This window comes from Rhinoderma darwinii, chromosome 1 (assembly GCF_050947455.1).
Source record: "Rhinoderma darwinii isolate aRhiDar2 chromosome 1, aRhiDar2.hap1, whole genome shotgun sequence".
Classification (NCBI taxonomy): Eukaryota; Metazoa; Chordata; class Amphibia; order Anura; family Rhinodermatidae; genus Rhinoderma; species Rhinoderma darwinii.
Window position 1 is genome coordinate 465,079,027 of NC_134687.1, and position 17,689 is coordinate 465,096,715.

Sequence of the window (17,689 nt, forward strand, 5' to 3'; positions counted from 1 at the left end):
AGATTTGGCAGCAGACTTGATCCTCCATCCTAATGGCAGTGGACCGCATGAAACGGAAGGCTGACACAAGGAGAAGAGAGCCTCCTCGGTTTCTTCCTGGCACTAAGGTCTGGCTGTCGTCCAGGAATATCCGACTGAGGGTGCCGTCATGTAAATTTTCCCCCAGGTTCCACGGACCATTCGAGGTCCTGCAGCAGATCAACCCTGTCGCCTACAAGCTTTGGCTGCCTCCTACCCTCAGGATTCCCAACTCCTTCCATGTCTCCCTCCTGAAACCAGTGATCCTGAACCGCTATTCCAAGACTCCCAGCCCTGCGGTTACCTCCAGCGGCCCTTCAGACATCTTTGGGGTCAAGGAGATCTTGGACACCAAGAGAGTGAGAGGAAAGACTTTTTATTTGGTGGATTGGAGGGGGTTTGGACCTGAAGAGAGGTCTTGGGAGCCAGAGGAGAACCTCAATGCCCCTACTCTTCTGAAGAAGTTTCTCTCTCGCTCTGGTCCCAAGAAGAGTGGGCGTAAGAGGGGGTATACTGTAATGTCCGTGGCTGCGGGCTGTCATATCCAACCTCCCCCTGACAGCCGCAGCAACGAGTCGGCAAGCGCTGGCCCCAGCCTCCTCCTCAGGAAATGCCAGCGCTCGCGTCCACTTACCTCTGCCGGATCCATCGTTTGTCTATGTGATGGCCTCCTAGTGTCTTTCCTGTTCCAGTCCCTGTCCCTGTACCTATACCTGTTTCCAGTTCCTGTTCCGAGCTACCCATACATTCCTGTCTAGCACTGAGCTGTGCCAAAGTCGGGCTGCGCTACATCCACGTGTGACCTGCTTCACCTTGCCTGACGTCCGCCTGCTGCCTAGTCCCAGCCGAGCCTGCCCCGCTGCTGTCTGAGCTGCCACAGGTACCTATAGAACTATAGACATTCACCTGCTCCCTGTTGGCCAGCTGCCTTACTGCCAAGGCGGTATGGCCCAGTGGGTCCACAGGCCCTTCGTGACACCTGAAGGCAAATTACCAATAATGAGACTCCTGACACAGACCCCCTGTATATGATGGCACACAGACCCCCTGTAGATGATGGCACACAGACCCACTGTAGATGATGGCACACAGCCCCCCTTTAGATGATGGCACACAGCCCCCCTGTAGATGATGGCACACAGCCCCCCTGTAGATGATGGCACACAGCCCCCTGTAGATGATGGCACACACCTCTCCGGAGAAAGCACCACACCTCACCCTCCCTGTAGTAATCTTCCGGGACTGTCTCTGTATATTCAGGGCAGTCCCGAAAAATTCTCTACAGTTGACAACAATGCACCCTCTACTAGCGCCACACTACCCTTGTAGTGAGCGCAACAATACCTGACATTTAATTCCGCCTGAATGCCCAACACACTCACCGATGCAGCACGTCTACTTCACGTGTGGCCTCTTGTCTTCACGGGTTCTGCGAAGGCGTCACGATGATGTCATCTCGCCACCTTTGCAGAACCCGTGAGACTAGAGACCACAACTGAAGAGGACGGCGCTGCATCGGTGAGTATGTGTCATCGCTCTGCCGACAGCCAGCAAGGGAACCAATAGTTCCTTTGCCTCTCGAACCTCCATGTCAATACATATAACAACCATTAAAAACGGATCCATTGACTTCCGTGGCGGCTGTCTGGCCGTGAAAACGGCCAAAAATAGGACACTGGCCGTTAAAAAAACGGCAGTGTGAATACACCCATAGAACATCATTGTTCTGAAAATGGGAGTATGACGGCAGTTCAAAAATCGTCCGTCACATGGCCGTTTTTTCACTGTCGTGTGAATGTAGCCTCATAGACTTGAGTCTATTGGGAGATCCGGGAAAACGGGCAAAAATAAGACATGTCCTAGTTTTTTTCCGGGCCGTTCACATGGTACGTTAAAAAAACGGCCGTGTGAATAGCTCCATAGACATTAATTTTAATGCAGCCGTGTGACGACAGTTAAAAAAAACGTTCGTCACACAGCCGACTTTTCCCATCATCTGAATAAGCCCTAAGAGGAAGCACACACATCTCCAACATGTAGTGACAGTGACTATTCCATAAATACTGTATGTGATATAAATTACAATATAAGTCTCTTCTGGACAGTACTCATTCAGAAATACTGAACTCCATATGTTTCCCACAGAATTCTATTAGTACATATAAGCCTATGCGAATACTCAAGCAAATACACTCCGTAGTGCATGCTGGGGTCAAGGATGACTCTTCCAGGTTAAACAATTACAGAATATTAGTTATATAAACATTACTTTTGTGGCATTGATTAATATCTTCCAGAAAATACATAACCAACTATTGCTGATTTCTATAGCAATCCAAACATAAAATATTAAATAACAGCAGCATTTTATCTTCCTCCTATATACACACCACAATATTAGGCTATTGCTTAAACAGCAACTCAGGGGGCATGACTATAGGGCATACAGAGATAGCAGTCGGGCGTGGTGCCTGATGGGCCCAAAGGCCCATTTGCCACATAATTAGAGACCAGAATTATAAATGTTGGTGTGTGCCCTGTTACCCTGTTTTGCATGGGGGCCCAGAAACATCAAGTTATGCTTCTGAACTCCTTAATATAGTACACAGTCGAGTCACATTATTATTACCACCAGCTAATATACAAAGTAAACGCCGTGTGCAACACGGACAGCAGCAAGACGGGCTGGGAGTGACTCAATAAGGTTCTGGTAGGTTGTCTCAGGTATCTGAAGCCATGCTGACTGGAGTACATCCCACATTTGCTGGAGGGTGAATGGGGGAGGATCCATAGAGCAAACAAGACTAATTACCTCCAGCCAGGACGTGATGTCTATTCAGAATCCTGACACTTCGCTAACGTCTCTGTGAGATTTACAGCAAGGCAAGTGTAATCTCACGAAATTACACTGTAACCTGTCATTTAAACGAGATTACGCTTGCCTTGCTGTAAATCTCACAGAAACGTTAGCGAAGTGTCAGGATTCTGAATAGACATCACGTCCTGACTGGAGGTAATGTATATTCATTGTCAGGACACTGCAGTAACGTTAGTGTTTGTGTATGTGGCTGCACATAGCGATATAGTTATTGTTGAGGATCTGCCAGGCACAGCTTCTGTATCTACGCCCATAGGTAATCAATCTGCACCTGCTTCTATGTTTGTGAGACTGACTCCATCTTCGACCACTCAGGATGGCAGGCTTAGGAGTGGGAGAGCCTATCACAGCCTGGCCAGACGGAGCTAGCTCCCGCCCTCTGTCTATTTATACCTGCCTTTCCTGTTCCTCCTTGCTTGTGATTCTTCTCGTTTGGTTTCCTGGCCCTGCTGCAGCTTCTTGAACTATTTGACCCTGCTTCATATTGACCCTGGCTTACTGACTACTCTCCTGCTCTGCGTTTGGTACCTCGTAAACTCCTGGTTTGACTCGGCTTGTTCACTAGGGACTGAGTGGCGGGTAGATTAGGGCTCACTTGTCTGTTTCCTTACCCCCATCATTACAGTTATATCGCTATGTGCTGTGTAAATGAATGGGGAGAAGTGTATGACGCTGATTGGTCGCTGATTGGTCAGACTCATACACTTCTTTACAATGCCCACTTGGCCAAAAAGTAAAACACGCCTAGTTGTCCATTAAGAAACTCATTAGCATAAAGCTAATATAGGTCATAACTCCATCAAAAATGATTGTTTTTCTAAATAAAAAACTCTCCTGTAATCTACATTACATTGCCGCTCACATTATGTACAATATAGGACACTTATAATGTGGTGACAGAGCCTCTTTAAGAAGCTATAGGGTAGATATAGCTTCTTAATCCTTGAAATGCAGCAGGAACTGAATGGGTTAAGAAGCTGCCCGGAGAACGGGACTCCATATAAAACAATCTCTGGTCTCACAGTATAACACAAACCCCAGTCCCCTCACTGCTGCTCCTGTTCATTGTCGGCGCACCTTGCAGCGTTTCTGCTTGTTAATAAAGCTTTTTTTTTCTCTCCTGCTATGGGGGCGGGGCATGTAACGATTTCACGATTCTGGGCAAATCCAGAATTGTGCCAACTTGAAATGGCAAATTAATTGAATTAATTTGATTAATCGCCCAGCCCTAGGTGGAAGTAATCTGCAACGATGGATTCATACCCAAATCTGTTCAGAGTGCCTTCTACATGGATGAGTGGGCTCAGAGAATGCCATGAGAAAATTCCCCAGACCATAATGCTGTCGCCACCAGCTTGTGTTCTTTCAGCAATGGTTGCAGGGTATTTGTTCTCGGATACTTCCTGCCTGACATACCAACGTCCATCCGTTCGATGAAGCAGAAAACGTGACTCATCAGAGAAGGCAACCCTTTGCCAATCTTGGTGGTCCAATTTGCGGTGCAAATTTAAGCCTTTTTTTCCGATGCACCTTTGTTACCATAGGAGCAGTGACCATCCGTCTGCTTCAGACCCCCATACGCAGTAGGGTTCGCTGAACTGTTGTTTTAGACACACCTCTGGTAGCCCCCTGGTTGATTTTCACGGTGAGCTTAAACACTGTAGTGTGCCATTCGGCCCTCGCGCACCTTTGTTGCCGAGGTTCACCTCTCACATCAATGGCACGTAGTGCCCCGCAGTTTCCACGTTGGTTATTACCAATGGTGCCATTTGTCCACTCACGATACACTTTCACCACAGCCGCATGTGAACAGTTCACAAACTGCGCTGTTTGAGAAATACTGCCTCCCTTGGCCTGAAAGCCAATAATTATCCCTTTTTGCAGCTCTGATAAATCGCCCCTTTTACTAATTGCAACAATGGGTGATATGTGTTCAGACAGCCTATCGCACACCTTATATACCCACCAAGCCACGACACATCCCACGACACATCACTTCCTTCATGGGCTACGCGCTGCCGATGTCGAAAGTAGGAGGTGGTCATAATAATGTGACTCGAAGTCTATATTATGGAGTTGCTTTGATGTTAATTGTCTAATATATTAACATTGGTTCCCACTGCTTTCTACTAGTTAAATATGAAAAAGTTCGAGCATGAAACTGGAAAATCTTTGTCACAATACCCTATGATGAAAAATCCACAGGGGCCTTGTGACTATTAAGTTTTAAACCAAATGATGTGATAGTTATATAGTCACTTTTCCCATAGGGTTGCATTGCAACTGCTATTTTCCAGTGATTCAAATGTGTAGCCCTTAAATTTGCACCCACCCCAAATATTCACAGGTGTCTTCTAGCAGGTTGATCTTGCACCCTGTCTGTACTCGGAGATCTCGAACAGTAGTCATCACTACCGGCCCCGGGAACCTGTATAAGGAATTACTTACTCTTATCTCCGAACATGCATGCTGAGTTATTCCTTATTCGAGTTCCCAGGAGGAGCATGAAAAACATTGCTCCGGACTGGTACTGTACATGCAGGCAGCATATAGGAGCTGCCTGCTAGAAGACACCCATGGTTCCCCCAATCGACTGGGACCCCATATGTGAGAATTCATATTATAACATTAGTCTGGAGTGATTGTCATTAGTCCAGGATTCTATGTCTATCTAGAATATTTTAGAATTGGGCACCTGTCGGGTCACATTGATTCAGATTGGGGTCATACAATTTTACTGTAGAGATTTATTTTTTCTAATTTGCCGAGTGCAGTATATGAGTAGATCTTGGTTTTTCACCTACAATGATTTGAAGGCCTTTTAGCCACTAGAATAGATTTAAAATGTCCTCTGTACAGCAAATGTTCTATCTTTTTAAAGCGGCTGAGCTGAGATAATAAACTGCATCTCTAGAACATGCAATGAAAGCAAATGGAAAACTTCTCTGATCAGGAAATTAAAGCAATTTGAGGAAAATCACCCAGCTGTTACAAATATATAGGCAAAATCCAATTAAAGGGTTGGTGAGAATTAATGGCATTTATGATTGAGAGAATCCGAACGTTATTGTGCACTGCTAGTCTGATATGTGATCACAAATAAATCTTAGATGGTCTTTAAACAGTAATATTTGCCCAGTAGAAAACGAAGGAAAAAATAATAATAAAATATAAGAAATTACTCACGACAGTATAGCAAATGTGACCAGTGTAATTGCCAGGCAGAAAATGGATAGAGAACAGCCAATGTAACTGATGGAAGACAGCGCCACCTTGTGGGAATTAGAGAGCTGTGCAATAGAAAAAGAAGAGAAAATACTCATTAATTTTTGTTTCGTTTAATTTGGAATTCTGACAAGTTTATCAATTTAACCTTAACACTCCAATCAACGCTAATTGTCTTCCTATGCATACATTATTACAGAGATGCTATGAAACAAATTCTTACTATGCACAAGGCTCCTAGTCATTTTCATGCTTTAGAAGATTGTAGAAAGCAGCCAAAACACATGCTGTATTTTTCTTTCAATTTCTCACCATAAAAAAAAAAGGAACCTTGACCATCAAGCGAAGACATGACTTGCATTAATATTCTGGATTATTGGTTTCAAACATCACAACTGCAACATTTTCCAAATTGATCTATTTTTATTCTCAAAATTCACAAAAATTCATTGTAGGAACGAGTGTCTGTGCTCAGTTGGAGGCTGCTTAGGTGCAGCAAGACCAATAGAACCAATACGGCAGAAAAGTCCTGAGGAGGGGCTCTATCTCATTGCTTTATTACGGCTCTGTACAAGCTCACAATTGTATGGAGCCGTAATAAGGCACCCATAGAAGTCTATGAAGCCATACCATATGCCTCCAATATCATATGGAACATACACAGGATATTTTCTGTTTACAAAACAAATCTTTTAGAGGAGAATATCTCTTCAATATGGCGCCATACAGGGGCCTCATATAGCGGTCACGGACTGCCTACGGCCCCATAAACACAGCTCTGCCATGCGTTCAAGCCCTAAGCAATGAATGAGAAAATTTGCTTTTTTACCTTTTGGAATCAAAATTGTTACCAGTTGGTAACCTGATATTAGGACCAGTCATTAACTATGATCATAAGATAGTAAATCGTAAATAAATCTCTTCCTCATTAATTCTCCAATATGGGAATCACTATTAACTGCAAATATGCTGAATTGATTCTATAGCTGCAAACAGGGCATCATGTGCAAAAAAATTTGGAAGGCCGGCCCCAGGCTACGCTTGTGCCTTCTGCGGATAAGCAACAGGAGACCAATAGATATCAAGGCTTTCTACATTGGAGATAAATATTGCCTTTGAGAACACAGCGATAAAACTGCAGACTCTTAACGTCTACAAATCTTCTGAGTGAAGGCAACAATTTGGTATTATTTAATGATTTATGTATTATTCAATATAGTGCTTACAGCCATCCAGTGAGCCATATTGATCTGGTAGAGCTCGTACATTGCAGAGAGAGAACATTTTATAGGCAGTTTAGCGTCTATTTCCGGTAGGGAACGCATTGTGCCTCAGCAAATGACTTTTAATATTTGATAGTTCCTTTAGCCTATAATAAGAGATTTTGTAGAAGCCCTTACATTATATTTCTATCTCCCCTAGACTGATACATTAAGTTCCCACAAGATTTTCCAGTTATTCTTTCATAACAATAAAATCCAAACATAGTGCAGCTTTTCAGTAAAATCAATGCATCGTACAATATTGAGCATTCTGATGACCGGCAGCATTATTGTTTCTCCATGTTTCCCTATATAACACTCACATATTGGGCAGCAATGTGCCTCACATTAATTCTTTTACACCGAGGGGCTCGCAGCTGAATTTCGCTATGCCTGGCATACACACACCATGCGTTATTTTATCGGAAGCCTAATAAGCCAACAGTATGTTTTTGGCATGTGGGAGCATACCAGAAGCAGAACATACAAACTCCATTACAGCAAAGCAACAATGTCAACCACCAAGATGCAATAGTATATTCAAAAAGATAGTCCAGCATGTAGTACAATCTTTTTGCATTTAAAGATGTTAAGTCAGAACAATCTCAATTTAGCTTGAGCCCCCCCCAGAGATGAAACTTGTAGCTCCTGGACCCCAATGCAAAATCTGTACCAAGGCCCTCATCCCCCACGTACCATTAATAATACTGGTGTCTTTGACCTTAGGGCCCCCTCTGCACCCCCTATAGATATACCTCTGGTGCCCTCAGAGTAAAACTTATCTCAAAAGGACTCACTGGTGAACCACCCCTTGATAAACCTGGGGAAAAGCCTTTTCCGGTGAACCCTAAAAAAAACTGAGCATTGCAGGACATCCACTGTAATCATTAAAGGGGTTTTTCAGCCGATAAAAATTGATGGCCTATCCTCAGGATAGGCCATCAATAGCTGATCGGTCGGGGTGTGACCCCTGGGACTCCCGCCGATCAGCTGTTTGGAAGGGGCCACAGCGCTCATACGAGTGCTGCTCCCCTAAATTTCTTTTTGCTCACTGTGAATCTTCCATACGCATTTAGCGACGATTCACAGGTATCCTGAGGATATGCCATCAATTTTTATTGGCTGGAAAACCCCTTTTAAATAGATGCCAGAGGTCCTCTGGGGTAGTTGTCAGACTAGACCCCTCCTCTAATAGCTCAGCATGCCCTAATAGGGTGTATATGGAAAAGTGATGTCTAAACCAGAGAATACCTTTAAGCAATTCTTCTCTTACCTCTTAGAATATCCCAGATTCTAGGATGAGAACATGCCTTATCTCGTGCATGAAACACAATAGAAAACCATAACATTTAAGGGCATTCACAATTGTATTTTGAGGCTGATACCTAATTCTTGTTTGCTCACATATTGTGAATATTAACCCCTTATTTTTGCAAATCTGACATGTCACTTTATGTGGTAATAACTCCAGAATGCTTTTGCCTATCCAAGCGATTCTGAGATTGTTTTCTTGTGACATGTTGTACTTTATGATACTGAAAAAATCTCGTCGTTAAATTCAATATTTATTTGTAAAAAACACCAACATTTTGAGAAAATGTGAAAAAATCAGAATTTTTCTAAATTGTAATGTATCTGCTTGTAAAACAGATCGTAATATCACACAAAATATTTACTAGTTAACATTTCCCATATGTCTACTTTATGTTTGCATAGTTTTTTTTGAACGTGCTTTTATTTTTCTATGACCTCACAAGGCTTAGAACATTAGCTGCAATTTCTCTCATTTTCAAGAAAATTTCAAAAGGCTATTTTTTCAGGGACCAGTTCAGTTCTGAAGTGGCTTTGAGGGCATTATATATTAGAAACCCCCTATAAAACACCTCATTTTAAAAACTGCACCCCTCAAAGTATTCAAAACCACATTCAGGAATTATTTTAACCCTTTAGGCGTTTCACAGGAAATAAAGCAAAGTAGAGGTGAAATTTACAAATTTCAATTTTATTTTTTTAACGAAATTCATTTGTAATACAGTTTTTTCTGTAACACAGAAGGTTTTACCAGAGAAATGCAACTCAATATTTATTGCCCAGATTCTGCAATTTTTAGTAATATCCCACATGTGGCCCTAGTGTGGTAATGGACCGAAATACCGGCCTCAGAAGCAAAGGAGCACCTGGTGGATTTTAGGGCCTCTATTTTATTAGAATATATTTTAGGCACCATGTCAGGTTTGAAGAGGTCTTGTGTTGCCAAAACAGTGGAAACCCCCAAAAGTGACCCCATTTTGGAAACTACACCCCTCAAGGAATTTTTCAAGAGGTATAGTTAGCATTTTTAGCCAACAGGTTTTTTGCTAAATTTATTGGAACTGGTCTGTGAAAATGAAAATCTACTTTTTTTTCTGAAAAAACATACGATGTTTTAGTTTTTACAAGGAATTAAGGAGAAAAAGCACCCCAACATTTGTAAAGCAAGGTCTCCCGATTACGGCAATACCCCATATGTGGTAATAAACTGCTGTTTGGACCCACGGCAGGGCTCAGAAGGGAACGAGGGCCATTTGGATTTTGGAGCGCAGATTTTGCTGGAATGGTTTTCGGTGCCATGTCGTGTTTGCAAAGCCCTGGAGGGACCAAAACAGTGGAAACTCCCCAAAAGTGACCCCATTTTGGAAACTACGCCCCTCAAGGAATTTTTCAAGAGGTATAGTTAGCATTTTTAGCCCACAGGTTTTTGGCTAAATTTATTGAAACTGGTCTGTGAAAATGAAAATCTACTTTTTTTCTGAAAAAACATACGATGTTTTAGATTTTACAGGGAATAAAGGAGAAAAAGCACCCCAACATTTGTAAAGCAATGTCCCCCGATTTCAGCAATACCCCATATGTGCTAATAAACTGCTGTTTGGACCCATGGCAGGGCTCAGAAGGGAACGAGGGCCATTTGGATTTTGCTGGATTGGTTTTCGGTGCCATGTCGTGTTTGCAAAGCCCTGGAGGGACCATAACAGTGGAAACTCCCCAAAAGTGACCCCATTTTGGAAACTACACCCCTCAAGGAATTTTTCTAGGGGTATAGTGTACATTTTGACGCTACACGGTTTTTGCTGAATTTATGGGAATTATGCCGTGAAATTGAAAATCTAAATTTTTTCTAATAAAATGTAGTTTTAGCTCAGATTTTTTAATTTTTACAACAGGAGAAAAAACACCCCAATATTTGTAAAGCAAACTCTTCTGAGCATAGCAATACCCCATATGTGGTAATAAACTGCTGTTTGGACACATGGCGGAAGTTAGAAAGGACGGAGCGCCATTTGACTTTTGGAGTTCGAGTTTTGCTGGAATGGTTTGCGGCCCCATGTCACATTTGCAAAGCCACTGAGGGGCCAAAATAGTGCAAACCCGGCAAAAGTGACCCTATTTGGGAAACTATACCCCTCGTGGAATTTATCTAGAGGTATAGTGAGCATTTTGACCCTACAGTTTTTTTGCTGAATTATTGGGATTATGCAGTGAAAATGAAAAATCTACATTCTTTCCACTAAAATGTTGAATTGTTTTCATTTTCACAAGGAATAAAGGAGAAAAAGCACCCCAACAATTGTAAAGCAATTTCTCCCGAGTACGGCAATACCCCATATGTGGTTATAAACTGCTGCTTGGATACACCGCAGGGCTCAGAATGGCAGGAGTGCTACTTGGCATGTAGATTTTGGTTGATTGTTTTTTGGGTGCCATGTCACATTTGCAGAGCCCCTGAGGTACCCGTACAGTAGAAACCCCTGAGAAGTGACTCCATTTTGGAAACTTTACCCCTCAGGGTAATCATCTAGGGGTGTACTGAGCATTTTGATCCCACAGGTGTTTCATAGATTGTATTAGAATGAGGCAGTAAAAATGAAAAATAATTTTTTTTTCCCAAAAATATGTAGTTTTGCACCCAATTTTTTTTTCCCACAAGGGGTAATAGGAGAAAAAACAACACATAATTTGTTACCCAATTTCTCTCGAGTACGGCAATACCCCATGTGTGGCCCTAAACTGCTGTTTGGGCACATGGCAGAGCTCAAAATGGAAGGAGTGCCATGTGGCTTTTAGAGCACAGATTTTGCTGGACTGGTGTATGGGCGCCATGTCGCATTTGCAGAGCGTTCTTAGGTACCAGAGTAGAGTGTAAAACCCTGAGAAGTGACCCCATTTTGTAAACTACACCCCTTAAGGCATTTATCATTTGCCTGGACATATGACAAGGCTTAGGAGTGAAAGGCGCATGCGAGACCTATTTTGGTGATTTTTGCAGCATTAGCCCACAACGGCAGGGCTCTGAGGTCAAATAGTAAAACAAACCCCCAAGTAGTGACCCCCATTTTGGAAACTGCACCCCTCAAGGCATTTTGACCACACAGGTTTTTTTTTTTCTATTAGAAATGAATGCTCAGTGAATGGTGCAAAGTGAAAATTGCAAATTTCCACAGGTATGTGCCATTTTAGTGCACAATATTTTGTGCCCAGTTCGTGTCACTGAAGACAAATACCTCAAACTGTTAAGCGGGTTCTCCCGGGTATGGCGATGCCATATATGTGGACCTACACATGCGCACCCTTTGGCTTTTGGAGCGTGGATTTTGCTCGCTAGTTGTTTTGTTTGGGGTTTTGCTGGTATTTCAGTTATGATGTGCGGGCATATGTAAGCTGTGCAGAGAACATCAGGGGTATAATAAGAGTATAATAATGGGGTAAATAAATAATTATCCACAGATGTGTGGCTAGTATCGCACTGATAAATGGCGCCCGATCTTATCCGCTTTTGGACACTTTGCACATTTTGCATTGCCATATTCTGAGATCCAAAACGTCTTTATTTTTTCTCCACCGGAGCTGTGTGAGGGCTTATTTGTTGCGGGACAATCTGTAGATTTCATTGGTACCATTTTGGGGTACATGCGATTTTTTGATCACTTTGTATTTCATTTTTTTGGCAAGCAATGTGACCAAAAACCTGCAATTCTGATGTTTTTTATTATTTATTTTTTTACGGCGTTCGCCATGCGCTATGAATGACAATTTTACGTTATTCTGCGGGTCGGTACAATTACGGTGATACCAGATGTATATAGTTTTTCTTATGTTTTGCAGCGTCTGCACGATAAAATCACTTTTGTTTCAAATAATTTATTTTTTGTGTCACCATATTCTGAGAGCCATAACTTTTTTATTTTTCCATCAAAAAAGCGGCGGGAGAGCTTGTTTTTTGCGGGACGGGCTGCGTTTTTTAATGGTATAATTTTGGGGTACATGCAACTTTTAGATCCCTTTTTTTATTCTGTTTTGCGAGGGGTAGTGACTAACAAACAGCGATTATGGAATAGTTTTTTATTAAAACATTTTACGGTGTTCACCGTACGGGTAAAATAGAGTGATATTTTTATAGTTTGGGTCGTTACGGACGCGGGGATACCACATATGTGTAATTTTTTTATGTTTTTTGGTTTTTCCTATAATAAAAGACTTATTATAGGAAAAAAGGCTGTTATAGTGTTTTTTAACATGAAACTTATTTTTTTTAACTTTTTTACAACATTTTTATTAACTTGTTTTAATTATTATTTTTTTGTCCCACTAGGGAACTTGAAGGCATTAAGCCCTGATCGCTATTCTAATACACTGCACTACCTACATAGTGCAGTGTATTAGAGCTGTCAGCTATTCACTGACAGCAAGCCTATTAGGCTTCGCCTCCCGGCGGGGCCTAATAGGCTTCCGTACTAGGAAGCGATTGTTAGGCTATGGTTGCCATAGCAACCATCGTAACACCCGCGGGTGCCGATGGTTGTCATTAGTAACCATAGGGTACGATCTAATCACTTAGATGCAGCGATAGCTGCATCTAAGGGGTTAATCGGCCGGATCGGAGCCTTGCTCTGGTCCTGGCCGTTAGGGCACGATGTCAGCTGTGACAAACAGCTGACACCCGCGCCCGTGGCAACCATCGTGGTTGCCGACAGGCTACAAGACACTTTGATGCATCGATCACGTTGATCAATGTATCGAAGGGGTTAATCGGCCGGATCGGAGCCTAGCTCCGGTCCTGGCCGTTGCAGAGGGGCGTCGGACAGCCGATTCCCAGCGGTGATAGCGCTGGCTCAGCTTCTGAGCCAGCGCCATCACATACACTACGTCATGGAGCTGTGATTGGTCAGTCTGCTTTGACTGACCAATCACAGCGATCGCCAGCAGGAGACCGCTGTGAATGGTCCCCTGCCGTCTTACTGTGTCGGTCAACTGTCATAAACAGTTGACGGCACAGTTCTGTCACCTTGTCCTTTGACAGGGTGACAGTTTTTAGCCAGGACGTCCCTGTGCCTTAGGGTATGTTCACACGGCCAAATTTCAGACGTATACGAGGCGTATTATGCCTCGTTTTACGTCTGAAAATAGGGCTGCAATACGTCGGCAAACATCTGCCCATTCATTTGAATGGGTTTGCCGACGTACTGTGCAGACGACCTGTTATTTACGAGTCGTCGTTTGACAGCTGTCAAACGACGACCCGTAAATTTACTGCCTCGGCAAAGAAGTGCAGGGCACTTCTTTGCCACGTAATTTGAGCCGTTCTTCATTGAAATCAATGAAGCACGGCTCAAGGTTTACGAGCGTCTCAGACGCCTCGTAAATTACGAGGAGGAGCTTTTACGTGTGAAACGAGGCAGCTGTTAACAGTCTGTCTTTTCACACGTAACTGCCTCTCAGCGTGTGAACATACCCTAAAAGCACTTCAATGCAGGACGTACCGGTGCGTCCTGGTGCGCTAAGGGGTTAATGTTGCCTCCAATATATCTCTCTGTTTACATACATTTGTTGACATGGAATACTTTCTCAAAAATCATTCTATTCTGCAAATAAATTCCATATTAATTATTAACAGTAAAACTAAAAAACAAGACATTTACTTCTTATCCTGCTCTCACGGACAAATGTGATTCTTTCCAAGGCTGGTAACGTATTCCATTGAGCAACAGATCTCTTTGAGCTATTTTATTATTCATGTAAATTGTCTCAAAGGGCTTTGTAAGCATTGTTCTTATTTGCATGAGAAATGGCACTGCACATGTGGAGAGATACCAGAGGAAAGCTTGACAGCGCAGCTGCCACACTTACATCTTTCACAAGGAAACAATGGCAAGAAATGAAGCCTATAAACTCAAGGTCCACATGCAAATTGTACACCTACTTTTATCTAAAGCCTCTTTCACACACTATTTTTTTAGCGTTTTTAAATGCTTTTCAAAAAATGCCATAAGTTTCAAAAAAAATTCATGGTGTATTTTTCAAGCATTTTTGGTGGCATTTTGATGTTTATTTATGGTGTTTTTCAAGTTTTATAGAAAAGCCTATGGGAAAAATGACAACAAACTGCCATACACAGAACATGCTGCGTTTTCAAAAAACTCAAAATCACTGCAAATCAAAACACTATGTATGTAGACTTTTTAATATTTCACTATAGACTTTAAAGTAACATCTAGCTACAGTGTTTTTGACCAAGAAAACAGCATGAAAACACCACAGCAAAACACTAAAAAAGCTTTGATTGACAGCTGTTCCTTTCCTATAAGTAATATACACCAATCAGCCATAATATTAAAACCACCTGCCTAATACGGTGTAGGTCCCTTTGTGCTGACAAAAGGCATGAACTCCACAAGAAAAGTACTCTGAAGGTGTCCTGTGGTATCTGGCACCCAGATGTTAGCAGCAGATCCTTTAAGTCCTGTAAGTTGTCAGGTGCGGCCTCCAAGGATCAGACTTGTTTTTCCAGCACATCCCACAGATGCTCGATGGGATTGAGATCTGGGGAATTTGGGAGACAAGTCAACACCTTGAACTCTTTCTCATGTTCCTGAACCGATTCCAGTCCTCTACACATCACAATTTGACCTTTGTGATAATTGCTCAGATTCTTACCCAAGACCATTTTTCCTGCTTCCAACACATCAACTTCAAGAACGGACTGTTCACTTGCTGCCTAATACATCTCAGCCCATGTTGGGTGACATGATAATGAGATAATCCATTTTTTTCAATTCACGTCAGTGGATTTATTGTTATGACTGATTGGTGTATGATCCATGTACCGGATACTCTATACCAAGAAGTGTCAAACACTGATTGACTGCAGGCAATGAAACATTGTAAAACTCTTTCTATTCTACTTGATGTCTTGTATAATATAATGCAATCAGTTCATTCTTTGTATGAGTTTGCTGGTTTAAAAAGTGTAGGCGTAATTTACACTTGTTATGTTTAATGCTGTTGGTAGTAGGTTTATTGGTGCAATGTATTTTATGTTTTGCTAAGCACTGGTTTAAAGAAGCCCTTAACAAGTGATGGAAGAATATGTATGTTTGTTGTGTCCTGTCCATTGAGCTGTCTGTATAAGCAAGTATGTAGGAGTAGTTTCCCCTAGATCTGTAAAGTTGAAGTGACGAAAAGCCAATCATTGGAAGTCCTGTGAGCTTCAGGTTTACAGAGGTGATGCCTGGCGTGCAGATGTCTGAAGCTGTCTGACCAATAAATGTCAGCATGTCTATGCACCTGAAGCTCCAGGTACTCTTCCAGCCAATCAGCTTTCAGCAAGAAAGAGGGGAATTACAAGTCTGGCACTTGTAATGGCCAGGATGGCTGTCAGTTATAGGGGTGTTGTGGCTGTCACTTATAGGGGTGTTGTAGCTGTCACTTATAGGGGTGGTGTGACTGGCATTTATAGGGCAAGGTAGAGCGCAATGATGGGGGCATTATGACAAGCATTTATGGCGCAGTTTGACTAGTGCTTATAGGGAAAAAGAGGCTGGCACTGTTCTGGGGCATAGAAATAAAATGTGAAAAAGTAAAAAAGGAGGACAATACTATAGAAGCATTTACTATTAGTAATAATAATTTACCCCTACATTAAAAAAAAAGTCCATGAGATGTCCTTATATGTCAAGTTTTTGCAAATTCTGGATGCTGGATGTCAACCAATACGGCTGCCATTACAGGTGCCACGAAAAAGCTCAGCTTTTCTACACTATTACATGGCTCATCTGTCGAACTTTACAGTTATATAGGAGTGTGGCATCTATTACTTCATTGCTGGTTATCAAGTCACCTGGGAACGCTGGGTGACAAGTACAACATCTGCGGGAGCTGTAATGGTGGCCATGAAATTGTTAATGGAAATCTAACAACATGAGAGAAGAGTATTTACCGGGATATTTTTTTATGGGTTAATACCCTTTACTATATCAAACATAAAATGTAATAAGGAATCAATGTTATTTTTATCAGAACATATTACATCACGGTTATATCCTTTTTCGAATCACTTCCTTACGTCTCCTTATTAAGTAAAAAGGACCATAGTATAAATGTTACAATATCATTGCAATGTTTCTCATAACAACAACATAGAGCAATAAGAACAAGGTATGTTCTTTTCACCCGCTAACATTGGTTGTATCCATGCCCGCATACTGCATAGAAAATAAGTTTCGACTTTCAAACCCATTCGCAGTCTCTAGATGTAAGCCTGGAGGTCATATGAACAATCAAATAAAACAAATTCAAAGTCAGCACCCGCAGCCAACAATACACATAACTGGGGCTGAAAAGGTTTTGCTTAACAACATAATATATTATATTCATTCTATTACATTCCTCTAAACCTTTTTTTTATAGTGGTTTTGTCAAGCGGCCTTGAAATCTAACATATGTTGTAGATATGCAGGAGATTAATATGTTTTGTGTAGTTATCCTTAGATTATATGTTTGTTACATTTTACAATGTTACAGCAGAGTTTAGGCGGTGCTAGGCTGTAATGGGGCAGGACTGTGACAATTGTTTATTCAATTTTGTGAACATGAGACCGTTATATACCATGAATACATGAAATAATATAATTAATACATGATTATTAACCGCTTCCTGTCACAGAACTGACTATTCACACGCCCTAATAGACGTGCCACTTTCCACAAGGACTTGAATCACTTCTTACATCGCTCCAGTGCTCCCGTCTCCCTGTCATTTTGTTGCTGATATCGGCCTGCGACCCTCCGGTCTAGGGACAACATTTTAAATATTATGACGTATATGGAGTAATATTACCTGGTGCCCCTCTACTGTGCATTCGCGATATTAGGGTCCCCTCTGTGCTATTCCAAAATGGCTGCAGTGCTTCATAGACTACGAGTCTGAGACACTCCCACTGTTCTCAGATTAGCCAAAGCTGCTCACGTGACCAGTTCTGTCCAATCCGTG

General features: G+C 42.1%; 1 protein-coding gene across 1 annotated transcript in view; it reads right to left on the reverse strand.

Moving 5' to 3' along the window:
• ADGRD1 (adhesion G protein-coupled receptor D1) overlaps positions 1–17,689 on the reverse strand; it is a 717,614-nt gene that overhangs the window by 194,753 nt on the left and 505,172 nt on the right. Inside the window, exon 17 of the mRNA XM_075854444.1 lies at positions 6,083–6,186. Coding sequence (XP_075710559.1) covers positions 6,083–6,186 — 104 coding nt within the window. The remainder of the gene's footprint in view (positions 1–6,082; positions 6,187–17,689) is intronic.